Below are 20,920 nucleotides of genomic sequence, written 5' to 3'. Positions count from 1 at the left end.
ACAAGGCTTCTGGTCACTTATTGAACAGTAGAATGGAAGCTTCTTGAGGTCAGGGGTTGTTTTTAATTTGTTCTTTCTACCTGCCATTGGGGTTTTTTTTTGTCATTATTATTTGTTTCTTTGTGCCCTCAACATGTAGCACAGTGCCCAATACCTCCTAGGCAATTGAATCAAATTGAGCAGTTAGGATCACAATCCATTCTTTCTGGTCCTGGTACCCCCACCCCCTAGTCACAATGTCCTTTTGTTGGCTCCAGATAGGAGGGGGTGACTGAGGGGCAGAAAGTGTTGGCTTTTGTATTCTTGACTTTTAAGAGACCCTATACCCTAAATTGGCAGAAACTAGGGCTTCCTGGGGTAAGGGAGCTTCCCCTCTTCAACAGGAAACTCCGGGGGCACTGCTGACGCCTGGAGATCTGGGCAGAAGTCCAGATTCCAGACCAGGAGGCTGAGCTGACCTTCCCCCTTCCTGAATAAAAATATAGAAGCCACTGTGGGCCTTGGAGTGCTTGAGACTGTGGGAGTGGCCTGGAGCAGGGGTGGTGGGGAGGAGCAGATTCCATGAGACTCAGCCTGCACAGAAGTTGAATTACCAACAGCCGGCACCAGCTTTGCCATTTCTCTCTCTCTGCATCTCCTCCTCTGGATGAATTTCTCTTGGCTTGGCCTCCCCCTTGGTTTGGGATCCAGGGCCTTCTCACTTGTTGGAACAAATCTGGTGCTGTGGATTGACTGTGCCTGGCTTCTAGACAACTAAACACTCAAGGTCTGTATCGAAAGGTTCTGGGTCCATTGTTCTCCACTGTAATCAGCTCCGATATGAACTCCAAGCTTAAATTGTAGGAAGAGCTCTAGAGGGTGGGGATAGAAGTTGGCTGAACAGAGTGACCAAACTAACAGCATGTGCTTCTCAGGCTGAGAAGCTGTTGTGGCTTTGTAGCTCTTGTTTAATTTCAAGCAATATGGGGGGAAGAGGGGGAGAGCATAATTGTCCAGCTTCCTTTGGAATATCAGGAGAGATCTGAGAAACCGGAAAGTCATAATGAAATGGGAGTAAGGCCAATGGAGAAGAATTCGTGAAAAAAAAAAAACAAAAATAACATCTCTAGGCCACATTCCTTATTCATTCACAAGGGAGCAGCATCCTGACTTGGGTACCAGGGACCAAGAACAAATTAGAAATAGGTGGGCCCCCCTTCCACAGATTCCACACCCCTCATCTTCCACTGGTTTCCTAGGGTGGATCAATGAGTCAGCCCCAGAATTGTTTGTGCATTTCTCCACTCCTATAACTAGGAATGGATTACAGAAAGGGGAAAAAAAATCTATCTCAATATATATATATATACACACACATATACATACACACACATCTATACATATACATACATACATATACATATTATACACAGAGAGAGATAATATATAGATATAGAATACCAAAAACCAAAACAAACAAAACAAAATAAAAAGTTGTTCCCAGCACATAATTAGACAAAGCCCTATCAGGGCATTTAAGAGAGCATCTGGGCTGTATCAGGTCTCCCTGTTTACTCACGTTACCAGAAGACTCGCCTGGCTGGACTCTTCCAGGCAGGCCATTCCTCGGGCTGGTGAGTTGATAGAGTTCCAAACGTCACTCAGCCACAGACATTCCGTTCAGTTCTCAGGCTTTCCACAGGCCTGCCTACACTTCCCAGCAGCCACTCCCCCCACCCCCAGTCCTCCCATGTCATTGTCACCTCCTTAGATTCTGATGCAAGGAGAATGCCAGCAACTGCCTGAAGCAAATCCATTCACTTCCTCTCCCTAGCCCTGGTCAGCCTCTCCCTGGGGACTTCAGTTTCCTCATCTGTAAAATGAATGGGTTGTATTGGATGACTTCTTAGCTCCAACTTTCTCTGTGGTTCTATCAATGTTATATGAAATTTGGGGCTGGAAGCTAGGGGAGTCAAGATGGAATGGCAATCTGATGAAGCATTATTCCATTTTTTAATAACATAATGAAAACAAAGAGCTGTTTTGTCTTCTAGTTTCTGGATGTCATTTTGAAGTGTGATAAAATGGAAATAATTCATATTTGTGGTTTCCAGAAGCAATGTATCATCATAGTAGATGGAAAGATGATCTTGGAGCCAAGGAGACCTGGGTTCAAGTCTCACCTCTCCCATATACTTTCTTTTCGTTTCAATTATAAGTATTTTATTTTTTCCAATTACGTGTAAAGATAGTGTTCAACATTCACTTTTATAAGATTTTGAGTTCCAAATTTTTTCTCTCTCCTTCCCCATCTTACTCCCCGAGACAGCAAGCAGTCTGATATAGATGTACATGTACATGTACAAACACATTAAACATATTTCCACATTAGGCATTTGTTAAAGAAGAATCAGAATAAAAGGGAAAAACCATGAGAAAGAAAAAACAACAAAAAAAGAGAAAATAGTATGCTTCGATCTACATTCAGACTCCATAGTTCTTTCTCTGGATGTGGATAGCATTTTCCATCATGAGTCTTTTGGAATTGTCTTAGATCATTGTATTGTTGAGAAGAGCTAAGTCCATCAAAGTTAGTCATTGCACAATGTTGCTGTTACTATGTACAGTGTTCTCCTGGTTCTGCTCACTTCACTCATGCATCAATTCATATAAATCTTTCCAGGTTTTTCTGAAATCTGCCTGCTCATCTCACATGTATTTTCTGTGGGATCCTGGATACTTAACTTCTCAGTACTATAGGCAGCTCTTTGAGACTATTGATAGGTTATACAGAAGCCACTAGGCTGCATTGGTAGAGGGAGTTTCTTCATTAATGAGTTTCCTATATCAGTGAATTCACTAGTCCAGTCCCTATTCCTATATTTTACTCAGAAGTATGTGATGACAATGTTATCATCATTATATAGCTTAAAAAAATAAGAATATTTCAATGACTTCCTGTTGCCTATAACAATGGTCACCAGATTTTTTTAATCTGTCAGTAAGAAATGTATATGTATATATGATGCAATATATATATTCATACATATTTGTGTATCTATGCATATAGTATGTGCACAAATAATGCACGTATACATATATATATATATATATGTGTATATATGTATATTTGTATGTATGTGTGTATATATATATGTATATATTTGTTTATATTCCAGTACATATTCTCCAGTATGCCCAATGGGAACATTATATGTAACATTATAAATGGAAAGGGGTAGGAGGAGTTTCCCAATGATAATAATAGTCTAGTACTAATATTTTTGCCTCAGTTCTTCAACTGGACAAGGAAATGGCAAACCATTCCCATATCTTTACCAAGAAAACCCCAGTGGGGTCATGGAGAATTGGACATGACTGAAATGAACAACAGTAGCATTTGTATAGTGCCTACAATGTGCCATGTGCTAAGCACTTTACAAATATTATTTTATTTTATCCTCACAATAGCCCTGGGATGGGTAGGTGCTATTATTATTCTGATTTTATAGTTGAGGAAACTGAGACAAAGAGGGGTTAAGTGACTTGCCCAGGGTCCCATAGCTATTAAGTGTCTAAGATAAAATCTGAGCTCATCTTCCTAACTCCAGACCCAGTGCTCTATCCACTGTGCCACCTAGCTACTTTAGCAGCTGCCATAGTGAATGCCAAGATCAAGGTTAGGTTATAACTGCTCTAAGAGGTCAAAGCGTATCTCAGAAAGAACGTGGGGGTGGGATATAATGGAGGTTGTAGGGCTGTAATGGGTGGAGGGTAATTGTGATTGTTTTGGAGACAAGCAACATGATTGGTTATCATAGAGGAGGGTGAGATGCTATACATCTTCCCACCCTCTGACTGGTTGATTATACACCTTTTGGAGTAAAATCAAAGAACCTCTCAAGGAGGCCCCAGTCCTTACTTTAGAGACCAATGGCCTATAGGATAAAATAGAAACTTCTTAATCTGGTGTTTAATGCCCACCACAATCTGGCTCCTATCTATTTTAGCCTTATTGAAAACTATATGTTCTTTTACAGATTCTGCAACCTAGCCAGATTAAATGATTATTTCCAAGATGCTAAATTTCCTATCTCTGTGCATTATCCAAGCTGTGTCCTATGCCTGGAATGCCTTTCCTCCTCATTTCCACTTTCTTCCCAAGTTAAGTACCCAGGGTCCCACAGAAAGTATATGTGAGATGAGCAGGCAGATTTCAGAAAAATCTGGGAAGATTTATATGAACTGATGCTGAGTGGGGAGTGAGGATAGCTCAGGTGCTACCCCCTTCATGAAACCTTTTCTGATCTCTGTCCCACCCTTCCCACATTGTTATTGCTCTCTCCCTCTACAATTTTCTTTGTGCTGCATTTGGATGCCTATTGTAAGCCCTCAGTAAAAGATAAGCTCCTTGAGGGCAGGAAATGTTCCAATTTTGTCCTTATCCCGGGCCCTCTAGCATAGGTGCTTTGATTATAGTGTAGTATGTGCTTATGAGATATCTATTGTATTAAAGCAACTTGTCCAAGGTGGCAGAACTAATAAATGGGTACTGGAACTGAGACTTGTACCTACGTGTCCTGATTTGTGTTCAGGCTATGCTGCCACTCAACTGTCTGCTCTTGGCCTGCTACCTTCCTTTCCATCAGTGATTCCAAAATTAAAACCACTTTCAAAAGTCAGGCAATGAAAAGCATTTGGATTCCGGCAACAGATAACAAACAGCGTTGTGTCTCCAACATAATACAATCACTATCACCCTCTGCCCATTACAAACATTTGTATGACAGTTTATAGTTTATATAGTATGCATTTATGTCATTAGATCTTCCCAAAATCCCTTTTTTGTGAGGTGAAGCAAAAAGGTGTTATACCTATTCTGCACATGAGGACGACTTCCAAAAGCAATACATTTAGTAAGTGATGAGGTCAAGACTGTCTGGAACCTAGATCTTCTGACTTCTAGATGGTTATTCCATGTGGCCTTGCAGGACATCTCAATTTATATATAAATTATCTATCTATCTATATATATGTTATATGTACATGTTATATATGATATATAATTTATACATAATATGAATGTATAACATATATAAACAAGGAAAAATTTAGATCCTCATCAGGTTCTATTTTAATCAAGTCATACCCCAACTTCATCACTATGGGTGATGTCTGTGAGCCAGCATGGGTTCATCATGAAGAGATCATGCCAGCTTAATTTCCTTTTTCAGCAGGTAAATAGACCAAAAGATCAGTGGCATGCTTTAGACCCACTTTATATGGATTTTGGAAGAGTATATGAGCAATTGAGGGACAAAGGCATAAAATAGTTTATCAATTGGAGTGGAAAAAAAAGAATGGACAAAAAATAAATTAAAATTAAAATTAAAAACAAAACAAAAAGAAAGAATGGACAAGGCATGGAAGGAGGTGTTATTTTTGTCTCTTACCACTCTCACCACTTGTCAGATTAGTTCTGTCAATTTCACCTCAGCATCATCTCTCATGTCTGCCCCCTCCTTTCTATTGCTACTGACACCTTTCTAATTGAAGTCTTTATTGATTCATCCCTGGACTATTATAAAAGCCTCTCTGATAGTTTTTCTTGCTTTTCCAACTGGTAAACTGTTTTATGCTTGTGTCCCTCCTTTGCCTAAAAATTTTCTTGCCTACTGAGCAAAATTCAGATGCCATTGCCTTTTCAGCCAACCCTGCCCCTGACTTTTTTTTTATTATTACTACCATCCATGAATGTTACCCTCCAACCATACAGTACCGCTCACTGTTTCCAAGTTGGCCTGATGTTTTCCCACCTCTGTACTGTTGATCACACTGTCGCCTGGCTTCTGATACCTTACTTGCCTCTACATACTCTTCAGTCCAGTGATGGGTGTCCTCACTGTCCCTCCCACACAGCACTGTGACTCTTGAGTATTTTCATTGGTTATCCCCATACCTAGAAGTCTCTCCCTCCTTGTCTGTGCCTTCTGGCTTCCCTGGCTTCCTTCACATCTCGGCTAAAGTCCCACCTTCCACAGGAAGCCTTTTCTGGCCCTCTTAAGTCTTAATGCCTTCCCCCCTGAGATTATCTCTAATTTATGCTGTATGTATCAGTTCATAATACAATTGTTTGTGTATTGTTTCTCCCCTTTTTACCTCATCAGATTGAGTTATTTGAAAGTAGGAACTGTCCTCTGCCTTTCTTTGTATCCCCAGGAGTTAGTACAGTGCCTGTAGGTGCTTAATAAATATCTTCCACCCCTAAGTCTGTTGAATTCATGCTCACAAATTAGAGCCAATTCAGATGGCACCTCCTTGATGACTTCCCTGATAACTCTATCTAGAATGATTATCTTCCTCAGATCTCGCATAGCACTGTGTTTCACAAGTCTCTAATACACTCATTGTGTAATAGTCCATATTTATAGCTATGTTGCTGACTAAACTAGAAGCTTCATGAGGGTAGGGACTTAAATTTAATTTTTTGTATCATTTTCAACTCATAACACAGGGTTTTCTCCACATAGTAGGCACTTAAATGTTTCTTCAATGAGTGAATAAAAATAAGATGATAGTAGAGTTATGTGGATTTAGAACTGCTTAAAAACCTTAGACCCAGGGGGCAGCTAGGTGGTGCAGTGGATAGAGCACTGGCCTGGAGTCAGGAGGACCTGAGTTCAAATCAGATCTCAGACACTTGACACTTACTAGCTATGTGACCCTGGGCAAGTCACTTAACCCCTCTGCCTAATCAAAAAACAAATGAAAACCCCCCAAAAAAACCCTAGACCTAAAGATCAATGATTAATGGATTACTGTCAAAGTGGAAGAAAGTCTCCAGTAGAATGCTACAGGGCTCATCCTCAGCATCCTTCTGTTTCATATTTTCATCATTGACTTGGATGAATACATGTGGGAAGCAGCATAGTGTAGTGGGTTGAGGGTTAGATTTTTATCCAGAAAAACTGTGGTTTGAATCTCCCCTCAGACATTTGTGAGCTGTGTGACTCTGGGTAAGTCGCTCAGCCTCTCTGGGCCTAGATAAGGAAGTTGAACTTGATGACCTGACCTCTAAGGTCCCTTTCAGCTCTAATTTTATGATCCTATGATCGATGACTCTATAAATGACTTGAATGCTGAATCTGTAGGTGGCATCAAAGCAGGAGGAAGAGCTAACATAGTAAATGACAGAACTAATATCTGTGATGACCTTGACAAGCTATAAGGATGGACTGAATTTAATAAGATGAAATTTAATAGAGATATATGTAAAGTCCTAAACTTAGGTTAAAAAAAATAAACTGCCCAAGAATAGGATTGAGGAGGTGTGGTTAGACAACACTCCATGTGAAGGAAAAAAACAACTTGAGTGTTGTAGTGGACTGCAAACTTATGATGAGCCAACAGAATGACGTGGGAGCCAAAAAAGAAGTTATTAGTATCTTAGACTGCAATAACAGAAGTATGGTGTTGAGAAGGAGCAAGGCCAAAATCCTGTTGTACCTTTTCCTGGTCAAACTACTTTAAAAAAAAATATATATATATATATATATATGTATATATATATATATATATTTATTTATTTTTTTAGGCAGTTGGGGTTAAGTGACTTGCCCAGGGTCACACAGCTAGTAAGTGTCAAGTGTTTGGTTTGAGGCTGGATTTGAACTCAGGTCCTTCTGACTTCAGGGCCGGTGCTTTATCCACTGTGCCACCTAGCTGCCCCCAGACTACTTCTTAATATTGGCTTCAGATCAGGCTGCCACTTTTTAGGAAGGACATTAATAAGCAAGAATACCACCAATCAGAAGAATGCATCTAGGAAGGTGAGCGTGCACAAAACCATGGCATACAAGTATTGGTTAAAGGAACTGGGCATGTTTAGCCTGGAGAGAGAAAACTTAGGGGATATATAATAGCTGTCTTAAAGCAGTGATGTCAAACTCAAATTGAAACAGATCTTATAGGAAGCATATTGATGTAGAAAGCCACATACTAACATTATCTAGGTTGTATTGTATTTTTATTTATTTTGTTAAATATTTCTTGATTATTTTAATAAGGCTCAATCACCTTACCATCACTTTCCCTCTCATATAACAAAGAAGTACACCTAAGCAAAAAATTCCACATATTGGCCATGTCTAACAACCAACCTATGTGTTGGTCTTCACCTGTAAGCTACCACTTCTTTTCCAAGAGGTGAAAGGGATGCCTCACCATTAGCTTTGTGAAGTCATGATTGATCCATATGTCAGCCCCACAAATGTTTAACAGAATCGTTATTGTTAGAATTGGAAAGGACCTTGGAGGACAAGTCCAGTACTCCCCATCCCTAACTATACTTAATCTAATGAAATACCTAAATTCTCTACAAACAATTAAGGATAGAGGATTTCATTAATATAGGGGAGTCTTGGAAACTTTCTCTATCAGTACAGGTTGGCACTTTCTCTATAACTTGTGGTCTTGGAGAATTTTTTAGAACATTGAGAAATCAACTGACATACCCAAAGTCACACAGCCAATGTGTGTCCAAAGTAGAACTTGAAACCCAGGTCTTCCTGATTCCAAAGCCAGATCTCTATGTCATACTGCCTTTCACCCATGACCAAAATGAGAGAATATATGTAAAGTGCTTTGCAAGCTTTAAAGCATGACATAAATGTTAGCTCTTCTTCTTCTTATCGTCATCACTGTCATCATCGTTCTTCCATAGACTTAAGTCTCAGAACAGAGGAGGCTCAGAAGCCAAGAAGACAGACATAGGATTGGGAGAGCAGGACGCAGGGAGGCAGAAAGATATAAGGAGGAATAACTTTTCTAAGCACAGGGCTCAAGAAGAAAAGACCATTAGTGGCAAAAGGTTTTTAGATCAATACAAATTTGCCCAAATATGTGATTGGGAAACACTGACCTAGTCTGACCCTTTCACTATCAGTAAGTAAACTGAGGCCTAGAGAGCTGAGATAACTTTCCCAGTACCCCTAGCTGGCTTAAAGATTGATTATATTGCCTCTAATTTTCCTCTTCTCCAAGTTTCTCCATTTCTTGCAACTATGCCTTATGTGACAGTCTTGAATTGCACAGTACTCTACTTTGTCAGGATCCTTCTTAAAGTGTGGCACCTAGCACTTGACATAATGCTTCAGTGTTGGCCAGATGAGCAGCCTAGCTTCTAAATTTCCAGTAAAGTAGCCCAAGATTGTATTGGTATTGGGCAGGGTTGGAGGAGGGTGGTAGCCATAGTACACTTGTTACTGAGGTCCAGACAAAATCATAAATTTAGAGCTGGAAAGGACCTTTGAGGTTATTTAAAACAATTCCCACATTTTCAGATGAAGAAACTGAGGTCCAGAGAGTCCTATAGGCAGGAAATGCCAGGAACAGATTTTGAACTCGGGATCTTTGACTATAAATCAAGTGGAGTTTTTTTATTACACAGCTTGCAATCCTCGATTTCATTAAGATTTACAACTGAACAAAATCTAAGAAAGCATCTGGTCTAATCACTTCCTTTTCCAGATGAAGAAACTGAGGTGAAATGATTTGCCTAAGGTCGCACCTATAGTAAGACAGAGCAGAATTCAAACTCAGATCTCTTGACTCCAAACTGTGTGTTCTTTTTACAGTTTTTTTTCCCTAAATTTCCTAGGACATTTTCAAATGAAATTTTGTCTACCCCCAGAAAAAAGGCCTGGAACACCAAAATATGTATAGCATTCTTTTTCCTGGCAGCAAATAACAACAACAACAAAATGAAGCAGATGCCCATCAGTGGAGGAATGGTCAAACAAATTGTGATATATTACAGTGTTAGAAGAAATGATGAATTTCGAAAAGCAGAGGAGGATGTATATGAAGTGATGCAATCAATCAGGCAACAAGCATTTATTAAGCACCTACTATGTGCCAGGCAGTATGCTTAATACTGAGGATACAAAGAAAAGGCTCCAAACATTCCCTGCCCTTGAGGGAGGTCATATGAGCATAAACTAGTGGATATAAGATACAAATAGAATAGATGGAAGGTAGTCCTATAGTCAAGAAGACCTGAGTTCAAATCTGACATCAGACACTTACTAGCTTTATGACTCTGGCCAGGTCATTTAACCTTTGTTTGCCTTAGAGACAGCTAGGTGGCTCTGTGGGTAGAGTGCTGGCTTGGAGTCAGGAAGACTTGAGTTAAAATCTGGCCTCAAAAACTTATTAGCTGTGTGTCCCTGGGCAAGTCATTTAACCTCTATTTGCCTTAAGAAGAAGAAGAGAAGGCAATGACAAACCACTTTAGTATCTTTGCCAAGAAAACACCACGGACAGCATTGATATGAGAAGGTCCACGGGGTCACAAAGAGTGGGACATGACTGAAGAACACTAACAGCCTTATAGGAGAATATGCTAGCCACTGGGGGCCCAGCAAAAGCCTCCTGCAGAAGAAAGCATTCTAACCAGGTCTTGCAGGAAGCCAGGGAAGAAGTGGATGTTAAGAGAGAGAGCATTTCAGACATAGAAGACAGCTAAGTACAAAGGTATGAAGAAGGGAGTTGAGCATCATGCATAAGGAGCAGCAAGTAGGGGAAAGGAATAAGCATTTACATAGTGCCTACTATGTGTCAGGCACTGTACTAAGTGCTTTTGCAATTACCGTCTCATTTGATCATTGTAACAATCTTGTGAGGTAGGTGAAGGGGTCATACAGCTAGTGTCCTAGGCCAGATTTGATCTCAGGTCTTCCTGACTACAGCCTCATCACCCTATCCACTGTGCCACCAGTGGTCTCAGTATGGCACGTATGACTAGACTGTAGAGTGTATGAATTGGACTAATACGTAAGAAGATGGGAAAGATGCAACATGATATGAGCAGAACCAGGAAAACTATATATATATATATATATATATATATATATATATATATATATGTATGTATATAATGACTACTACAATGTCAATAGAAAGACAATAAAAAAAAGATGAAACTGAATGCTGTGTAATTAAAATGACCAAGGCTGGTCTTGGAGAAGGGTTGAGTAAATACACTCACTGTTGCAAGGTGGAGAGCTAAATGTAAAGAATATTTCTTGTACCGTCAGATATGGTTGCTTAGTTACATTGTTTTAGTTCAGTTGTTTTAGTCATGCCCAACTCTTCATGACTCTATTTGGGATTTTCTTGGCAAAGAAGTTGGAGTGCTTTGTCATTTCCTTCTCCAGATCATTTTACAGCTGAGGAACTGAGGCAAACAGGGTTTGCCCAGGATCGCTTAATAAGTATCTGGCCTTCCTAATTCTCTCTTTCCTAACTATAAAGAAAGCTGAGTGCCCCCAAATCAATGCTTTTGAATTGTGGTGATGGAGAAGACTTTTGAGAGTCTCTTGGACAGCAAGGAGGTCAAATCAGTCAAATACTTAGAGAAATTAATTCATGCTATTCACTGGAACATCAAATACTTAAGCTGAAGCTTAAATACTTTCTTTGGACACGTAATGAGAAGACAGGGCTCATTGGAAAAGACCCTGATGTTGGGAAAGATTGAAGGCAAAAGGAAAATGGGATGGCAGAGGAGGAGACGGATAGACAGTGTCACGGAAGCAACAAGTATGAACTTTAGCCTTCGAGAGATAGTGGAAGAGAGAAAGAAGTGGCACACCATGGTCCATGGATCGTGAAGAGTTGGACACGATTGAATGACTGAAGAACAACAGAACTTTCTAACTCTAGGCCCAATGTTCTATCCCACTGCACCACTTAGGTGCCCTGATTAATCATACTGAACTGCTTTTTTCATTCTTTCTTTATCTCTGTTAAAAGATATGGCTATCTGAATTGGAGAAGGGGATAGGCTAGATTTGCAAATGACCGTGATATATGAACAAAAGAAAAACTAAATATATAAAAAAAGAAAGGCTGCCCTCTGTTGTACTGAGAGCAGGGCTTATATTTATTCCCATTATATCTCATCATGTTAGATTGTCATAGTGGATAAAGATCTGGCCTCAAAGTTAGGAGGACCCCAGGTTCAAGTCTTGCCTCTGACACATCGACACGTGTGACCCTAGGCAAGTCCCTTAACTTCTCAACGCTCTAGGCAACTCTCTCAGACTATGAGTTGAAAAGAAGGTGCCAACCTGCCTTGGTAGAGGGAGTTTCCTCACCTGTGAGTTCCCTATAGTGATTAAATTGTAGGTTCAGTCCCTCTCCTCTAGACTGGATCCACTCTTCTATCTCACTGAGATCTTTTTTTGGATCCTCATCCTTTCATCCACTGATTAGCTCTCCCTGCTAGTTTCATGCCTTCCAAAACTCTAACAAGCACACCCTCCCTGTCGTCGTCCAAGTCACTGTTAAAAACATGTTAAATAGAACAGAACTATAGAGAGCTCTAAAGAATGCTACTGAAGAGCACCTGGAGGAATTGACTTTCATTCATTAATCAAAGCTAATTAAATCTTAATCCTCTTTGCTAGATGGCATCCTGAACATTGTTCTACATTTCCCACCTCTGTGACTGACTTGTTCTCTTGCTGAGGCTGCACATGGAAGGTGACAGTAATTGAGCGTGCTTGGGTACTACGGAAAGCAATGTGCTCCAGTGATGTTGTTTTGCTGAGGAAACCATTAGATCCGCACCAAAAGCAGTTCTATGAGTCGCAGAATGGCGACGCACAGGATCGGTTGGGACTTCTGGAGCTAGACCTAGAAAAGTCACCTGGTCCAGTGCCCTGTATTCAGAATGGCAAATGTCTGAAGCAGATGGGACCAATCCATGTGTGTAGGGCTGCATATAATTATTTAGAACTTCTTGTGAGGACCTTGAAACAAGTTTGGAGAAGAAAATTCATTATGATTTGAATAGATATATTACATATTTGGATTAAAGGTAATATATTATCTTTATTCCTAATATATATTCCTAATACTACGTTAGCAATACCTAATATTGAGACCAAGTAGGAAGTACACTGGCTCTGGGAGGAGAGAAAAGAATAAGCATTTATATAGCACCTACAGTGTGCCAGGTACTAAGCACTTTATAAACATTATCTCGTTTGATTCTTACAACAACCTTGAGAGATAAGCGCTATTGTTATCCTCATTTTACAGTTGAGGCAAAGAGAGGTTATGCGACTTGTCCAGGGTCACACAGCTAGTAAGTGTCTGAGGATGGATTTGAACTCAGATTTTCCTAATTATAGGCCTAGTGAGCTATCTGCTTCACCACCTAGAGATGTCTGTTCTCTGGAATCAGAGAACCTGAGTTCAAATCCTATCACTGATGCTTTTTGGCCTTGGGCAAATCACCTGACCTCTCTGGGTCTCAGTTTCTTTATGTGCAAAATGAGGAGTCAGGACTAGGTTATCTCTGAGGTCCCTTCCAACTCTAGGTCTAAGGTCTTATGATATTTGGGGGGGGGGTGAGGCAATTGGGGTTAAGTGACTTGTCCAGGGTCACACAGCTAGTAAGTGTCAAATGTCTGGTCTGAGACTGGATTTGAACTCAGGTCCTCCTGACTCCAGGGCTGGTGCTCTATCCACTGGCCATCTAGCTGCCCCCAGGTCCTCTGATCTTTGGAGAGGCTGTGTGGTATGGTAGAAAGAATGCTGGGCTTTCTAATAACTAGCTTGGGCAAAATTTTCTCCTTCTCTGGACCTCAGTTTTCTGATCTGTCAAATGAGCTGGAGAAGGAAATAGTAAACCACTCTAGTAGCTTTGCCAAGAAAACCCTAAATGGGATCATGAAGAGTCAGACTCAGCTGAAATGACTCAATGGTAATAACAATAACGTATCATGTTATAATATGGTTTTTTATTATTATAGTGTATGAGGAGAAAACAATGTATATACAAATAAGTAGGTACAAAATAAATACGTACAAAATATACTGTTTGGAGAGAGAGCACCAGCTGCTGGGGAAGGGGGCAAAGACAACTCTTGAGCAAAATTTTGAAGGAAACTAGGGATTCTAAGAGGTGGACATGAGGAGGGATGGCATTCCAGGAATGGGGAATAACCTCGGTAAAGGCATAGGGATGAGAGATGGATTTTGTGTGAGAAGCAAGAAGAAGAAAAATTTGTTAGACTGATGAGTATATAAAGAGGATTAGTATGTAATAAGGTTGTGGGTTGAAACCAGATTCTGAAGGTCTTTAAATGTCAAATAGAGGAGTTGATATTAGATCCTGGAGATGACAGGGAGCCAATCCAAACTTTTTGACTCCTCTGCTTCTTCTGGTGATGAGCCTCTCAGAGCTGGCACACGGTCACTGGGCTGGCACTCAAAGCTTCAGCTTGCTAGGAGGACCTTGTGAGAGTCTGGGATTTGTCAGCATAGGCTTTAAGAACCAAGGGTCACCTCCACGGCAGAAGGAAACACTGACGGATTGCTATATGTGGTCAAGTTCCAAATGAGTGGTACCAAAATTCAGCAGCCTAGGAATTCAGAGGTAGGAGAAAGCACTGTGAGTTGTAGTGGACCTGGAATCTTTCATGGAGAAAGTATGACTTGCTCTTGGATTTGAAGGATGGGTAGGGTTTGGACCAAGAAAGAGAAGCAGATGGGTGCTCCAGGCAGGGGGAACAGTGGGAAGAATGACAGGGATGTTGGAAATTGTATGTGGGATATTTGAGGGTGTTGAGGAAACCACTGTATAATTCAAATAGGAAGCTTTCCCCCCTTTCTCCCATGTGGTTTTATTTGCAAAGGAATTAGCATGCCTTCTGAAGAAGCTTGGAAGCTACTACCGAACTGATGAAAGACTAGTTTTTAACCATTCTGTTCAAAATAACTGGCCTACAAAGGGTGAGTTTTACAGGAAGGGGAGTGAATAATTAGGAAACTTGGCTATCAAGAAAATTCTCTCCTGACTGGAAAAAAGACAGTAATGCGGTATATATAAAAATGCGATATGTAATCCCATGATTTTTTCCTCCTCTTCTCTGTTGGCCACAAGGAACAGAGAGTATTCAGAGTCTTGGCACAGAAAGAAACCAAGGCATCACATAGTGGAAAGATGATTGTGCTAAGGGTCAAAAGATCTGGGTTCTAGTCCTGGTTTTGCCACTCATGAATTGTGTGCCCTTGAGCAAGTTAATTCATCTCTCTGGGCCTTGATTTCATTTGTAAAATGAGAGGGTTGGCTTTAGATGAGCCCTAGGAGCCTTTCCAACACTCACATTCTAGAGAGTGAGGCTGACAACTTTGCTCAGGTCTGCCTCACTTAAATCTAATTCATGCACAAGTCAAGACATCACCCTGTAATGTCACTGGTCCTCTTGGAAAATGAGGAAGCAACAACAACAGTTCTATAGTTCTATGAATCTCTGTCAAGCCAGGAGGGAGACCTTCCTCTTCTAATTCTCCCCCATTAAAAAAGAAGGTGCAGGGAGTTCCGGTCCCTCTGGGAGGGAGATACAGGCACAGATGAGGTTCCGGTTAAGGTAATTAAAGAAAATAATTAAAAGATTTGATGCCCAGCCAAACCAAAATCTAGGGTAGTACAGGGACTACTATAAGCAACATAGGTACCTTGGAAGGTTCTTGGTTTTAAGGAAAGATTCGGGATGAGTTCTACCTCGTTTTCAAGGAATCCGCATTAAATAGTAATTTAAAACATTTAGAGTTTAGCAGGAAAATGTGTTTAACTTACAAGTTAACTTAGGTATCTGTACTCAGAATATACAAATATACCAATGGCCCATGAACTTGTTCATTTGAATGCTGATCACAACCCTTGCATAGCTGACCATAGTATGTGACTCTTGTCTCTATTTTTCCATAAATTTGCTGCAGAGGGTCCACCCAATGTGTTGGGGGCTTTCAAATAATAGTCAACTGACAAGCATTCATGAAATACCAACTTTGTAGGGGCAGCTAGGTGGCGCAGTAGATTGAGTACTGGCCCTGGAGTCAGGAGGACCTGAGTTCAAATCTGGCCTCAGACACTTGACATCTACTACCTGTATGATTCTGGGCAAGTCACTTAACCCCAATTGCTTCGCCAAAAAAAAAAAAAAGAAAAAAAGAAAAGGAAAAGAAAAGAAACAATTACTTTGTATTAGATGCTGAGGTTACAAATACAAAAAAAAAAGAAAGAAAGAAAGAAAGGAAGGAAGGGAAGAAGAATTCCTGCTTTTAAGAAGCTTTCATTGTATTTCTGCCACCTTTGTGTGGATACTAATGGAACTCAATGAAATGTCCATCGGTAATCCTTGCTATTGCTACATGACCAGCCCATCTTCTTTTTTGATCACACATTTCCTGAATGGCATCTTTTACGCTGTTTCTCTTTCATAATTCTTTGTCTCTTACATTTGCATATAGCCATGTACCTCTTTGCTGCCCTCTGAGGGATACATTTGGAGCTACTCCACAACATTGGTTGAATATAGGTATTAAAAAGTTGGGCTTTTGTTTCAGGGAGAAGTTTGGGGTCATTCAAGGAGCCTTGCAAATGTCCTTGTTTGCACCAACATTTTTTAATTTATCAGAAAATTCTTTCATAATATATCTTAAATTATGATGAGTTTTGACAGGGTCATATTTTTACATCTTAGAAATGCAGTCATTTACTAGATACCTCACTGGTCTTTTTCTTCATAATCGGTACACTTAGAGTGAGTTTAAGTGGTTGCTCTAGGGTAACATGTCTCAAGACACCACTTGGTGACAACCACCCTAAATGCAGGCATAGTTTCTGGGAGGAAATAACCTCAATAGGGCTTAGAAGCTCAAACCCAAACTTCATAGCCTGGGTTCCCAGCCTGGGGGACATGGACTCTCAAGGCTATGAGAAGTTTTTCAAGGGACATAGGGAGTTTTTGTATATAACTATCTTATCCTACTGAATTAGCATAAAAGCAATAGTGTCAGTGAAAAAAGTTGAGGACTGGGGAGAGAACAACTTTATGACAGAGCAAAGACCATCTATTTTTCTCTCTGTGTATCCCCAGGACTTAACATGGTGTTTGGCACAAATTAAACATTTAACAATTTTATTCATTCATTCATGATACTAAAAATATTATGTACCAAATAAGGTTTTCTTTACAGAAAATTAATTTTGTATTTTATTTCTTATGTGTGTATATGTGGCAAACTCCTTTCATGGTGAATAGGAGTCATGGAAGGTCTATTGAAAATTCAGGAAAAAGTTGGTGAGAAAAGGTTGAGAACCCTGACCTTAAAGTAATGGCAAATGTTAGAGTACAGTCACAATGAGTAGAAGCTGGAGTGGAAGGTTTGTATAGGGGGAGGGAAGGGAAGGGAAGGACATAAATGTTTATTAAGCACCTATTATGTGCCAGTCACTGTGCTAAGTACTGGATCTCATTTGATCCTCACAACCCTAAGAGGTAGATGCTATTATTATCTTCATTTTCAGTTGAGGAAACTGAGGCAGACAGGTTAAATGACTTACCTGGGGTGACATGGCTAGTTAAGTGTCTCAGGTCTTCCCACCTTCAGGCCCTGAACTCTTACCTATGGTGGCTCTAAGGGTGCAGCAGGAGGTAAAAGACCTGGTGAGGCCAGATTGTGAGGAGCTATGAATGCTAAGCTAGGAAATTTCACATCAATTTCCTATAATTAGTGAGAGAGCCACTGAAGATTTTTGATCAAGGAATAATAGGATGAAAAGGATGCTCATACTCTTGAACCTAGCAGCAGTATGTGGGGTAGAATTAGTCACTTTCTTGCCTTCAGTTTCCCTTCTCCATTGGTATTCACACCTTGCCAGGCAGACTGCCAGAAATGTAACACAATGACAGACAAATGAAAATTCAATCATATCTTCTGACACTTGGCACTCTGTCAGGTACATTATTGATGGGATTTTATCTCCTGTTATCTCTGTTTAGGTTTGATACCCACATGCATTCAGTCTTATGGAGGATGTTGACTTTTTCATTTCCATATTTAATAGCTTGAAAGAAGGAGAAGAGAGCTCTTTCCTTGAAAAATCGTTTTCATCGTCACATAGACTAGGGTTTTCCTTTGTGTGGGGTGCTCGAGTTACCATGGCCTCTTAAGCTGGCAGTTTGCCTTACCAAATTCCTCATTTAGGAATTTGGCATTCAACATGATGGCAGCTGACCCAAGAGCCTTTTTCATCAGGGCTAGCCCTATATCTCATTGGGCGTTTTGCATGGTAGCTTGTTCTAAAACTTTTTCTCAGGAAAGGACTTTTTATAATTTTGAAAGATGAGTGACTGTTAACCAAACCGTTGTATCCTACAAAGGAGGAATGCACAGTAGTTCAGGTCATATCCAATGGAGGAATTTCCTACCCTGACTATTGGTAGTTAGCCAACCGATGATTAATATACAGAGCATCTGAGGCTTATTTTATTTCCTGAGCAAGGACAGTATCCTTAACTCTGGACTTCTGTCATATGGAGGTGTGTCACAGGCCACAAGGGGAATTGAGTGAGAGAGCATGAGTGAATAGATAAAGACTATATCCCTATGCCTAGAAAAGTAAACCAAGGCATATGCCTGCCAGATGGACATTAAGGAGGTACATCAGCAGCAGCCTTATCTCTCTTTGGATGGTGGCCTACTGTTTTTGTGGTGCTTGTAAATCTGGAGTGATGTGACACATTTCTAAGTCTAAGAATTCTTACCTAGCCTTTAACTACTGAATGGGCACTGTCTGGGACAATGGGACCTGAGAAAGACCTTAGCTTAAAAAGGCCAAGGACCCCACTGCATCCAGGCCATCGCCAATTGCCCTGACCTATGTCTTGCTACTGAATGCCGATGATTCTGGAGGAGAGAGTGAGGCTGATGACTTTGCACAGCCCTGCCTCACTAAAATCCAATTCACTTGCAAGTCAAGACATCACCCTCCTGATGTCATTGGTCCTCTTCGAGAACAAAGGATGAGCAACAATTCTAAGTCTAAATATTTAAATGGTCTTGTCCATGAGCAACAATTGGGAGATTGGTTTAATTATAAGCATCTTTCTTGTGGGGAATTTCTAGCTTAGGAAATACAAAATATTTAAATACAAAACATTAAGAAATACAAGATACAGAAGGGCTGGTTGCTCACAATCCCACTGAAAGAGTTTTTGTATTCTAAGTTTTTAAAAGTTTTCTTCAATGCCTTTGTTTTTATACTAGGAATTGTCTCCTAATGAACACATCCTGTATCACACCAAACTGTCCTTTTTAATGAATAAAAATGATTATGCAAAACTGATTTAAAAAATGATGGCATCGAGACAGCTAGGTAGCACAGTGGATAGAGCACTGGCCCTGGAGTCAGGAGGACCTGAGTTCAAATCTGGTCTCAGAACCAGATACTTGACACGTACTAGCTGTGTGACCCTGGGCAAGTCACTTAACCCCAATTGCCTTGCCAAAAAAAAAAAATGACGGCATCTAACAGCATTTATAGATTCTAGTTCCTCCTGCTCTGTGGAGAGGCAAGAGGTGTGTGAAAGAATCTTATATATGAAAAAAAGAGTGTTTATGGACTTGGATTTGTTTGCTTTGTTTGAACAGCTTTACCTTGATTTTGAAGGGGCTCTCCTTCCCCACCCTCACTGTGAGAATGTTGGTGCTTCTGGCTTTCATCATCGTGTTTCATATCACCTCGGCAGCACTGCTGTTCATCGCCACCATCGACAATGTAAGTTCCTTTCCCCCGTGCTCTAACCTCACAACTACACTCATAGAACGCCAGAATTACAGACTCATAGAATTTAGACTCAGGAGGGGTCTTAGCAACCTCCCACTTGAGTAAGAAATCCCCTTTTATGTAGGTGTCCATTTGCTTATCCTTCCTAGTTACAGGATAAGTATGACAAGTCTTGGGGAGAGTCTTGGGCAGAAGAACAAAGTGACAATAATTTGTTTCAGGAATCCACCTCTTTGCTCCAGAGGCACCCCAGTGTCCTCATGTTGCCCCCTCTTAGCCAAAGACTTTCCCTGGGGCACTCTGCCTCAGCCTATCTTTCCCAGAAATGGCTCATTCATGAGTTTTTCCTCCTGTCTTGGTCCAAATGAAAAGCTGCCCAACTTAGCTAGTCACATTCAGGGAATCCAAGTGGTTTATATTGGACGATAGTGTTGTCATTGAGTTGTTTCCAGTCCTGTCTGGCTCTTCATGACCCCATTTGGGGTTTTCTTGGCAAAGATACTGGAGTACTTTGCCATTTCCTTTCTCTAGCTCATTTTAGAGATGAGAAAACTGAGGCAAAGAGAGTTAAGTGATTTGCCCATGGTCACATAGCCAGTAAGTGTCTGAAGCCAGATTCAAACTCTGGAAAAGTTCTGACTCAAGGCCCTGTACTCTACCCACTGCACCACCTAGCTGCCCGACAATACTATACAATGCACTAATATACACACTCATACAAAATGTGTGTGCTTTTCATCTTCCTGGCACTTCCACCCTGGCCTGGTGCAAAGAAAACCAGAGAAACAAAAGTAGTAGTTGAATCCCAGGAAATCAGCTCATCCAAGCAGCTGACCGCTTCTGGATGGCCCACAGATGTTAGGAGACTGTGGGATGGCATCTTGAGATAGATGAAGGAAGCTAGAGGCTTTTATGAGTGTACCAAGCTTGGGGTAAGCAGATAAGACTAAACATAAGGGTTGGTAGAATTCCTTTGGAGTCAGGAACTGCCCTTATAGATAGTAATAAGGGGTGTGTGGGTGTTCAGGGAGGTAGCACCTCTGGTTTGAGGGCTGCCGAATCCTTTTCAGGACTGCTCAGTTAACTTTGGTTTTCACCAGGCCCTGAACTCTCACCTGTGGCTCCAAGAAGCTGTAGCATGCACAACAGTCACACAGTAGTAAACTGTCTTGGCAGATGGGCTAAACTGGGCTGAGGGTAACTGACAGATCACAACCCCATCACCGAGTTACTGGGGTGTCTACCCCAAGCGTGTGAAGACCTCTCCTAGTGCAATGGATGGATAAGAACAAT

At 40.7% G+C, this 20,920-nt stretch overlaps 1 protein-coding gene across 3 annotated transcripts in view; it reads left to right on the top strand.

Moving 5' to 3' along the window:
* EMP2 (epithelial membrane protein 2) overlaps positions 1-20,920 on the top strand; it is a 60,083-nt gene that overhangs the window by 27,053 nt on the left and 12,110 nt on the right. For 2 of the 3 annotated variants that reach the window (XM_020972531.2, XM_020972528.2), the window contains one exon: positions 19,492-19,618. In XM_020972531.2, coding sequence (XP_020828190.1) covers positions 19,541-19,618 — 78 coding nt within the window. In that variant the 5' untranslated portion in view covers positions 19,492-19,540. Of the gene's footprint in view, positions 1-580; positions 767-19,491; positions 19,619-20,920 lie in introns of those variants that run through there. The other variant, XM_020972529.2, reaches the window with a different exon arrangement.

This window comes from Phascolarctos cinereus, unplaced genomic scaffold (assembly GCF_003287225.1).
Source record: "Phascolarctos cinereus isolate Bilbo 61053 unplaced genomic scaffold, phaCin_HiC Scaffold_4;HRSCAF=312, whole genome shotgun sequence".
In the NCBI taxonomy this organism is placed as follows: domain Eukaryota; kingdom Metazoa; phylum Chordata; class Mammalia; order Diprotodontia; family Phascolarctidae; genus Phascolarctos; species Phascolarctos cinereus.
The sequence above is the reverse complement of the archived record's forward strand: the minus strand, read 5'-3'. Positions and strand labels throughout refer to the sequence as shown.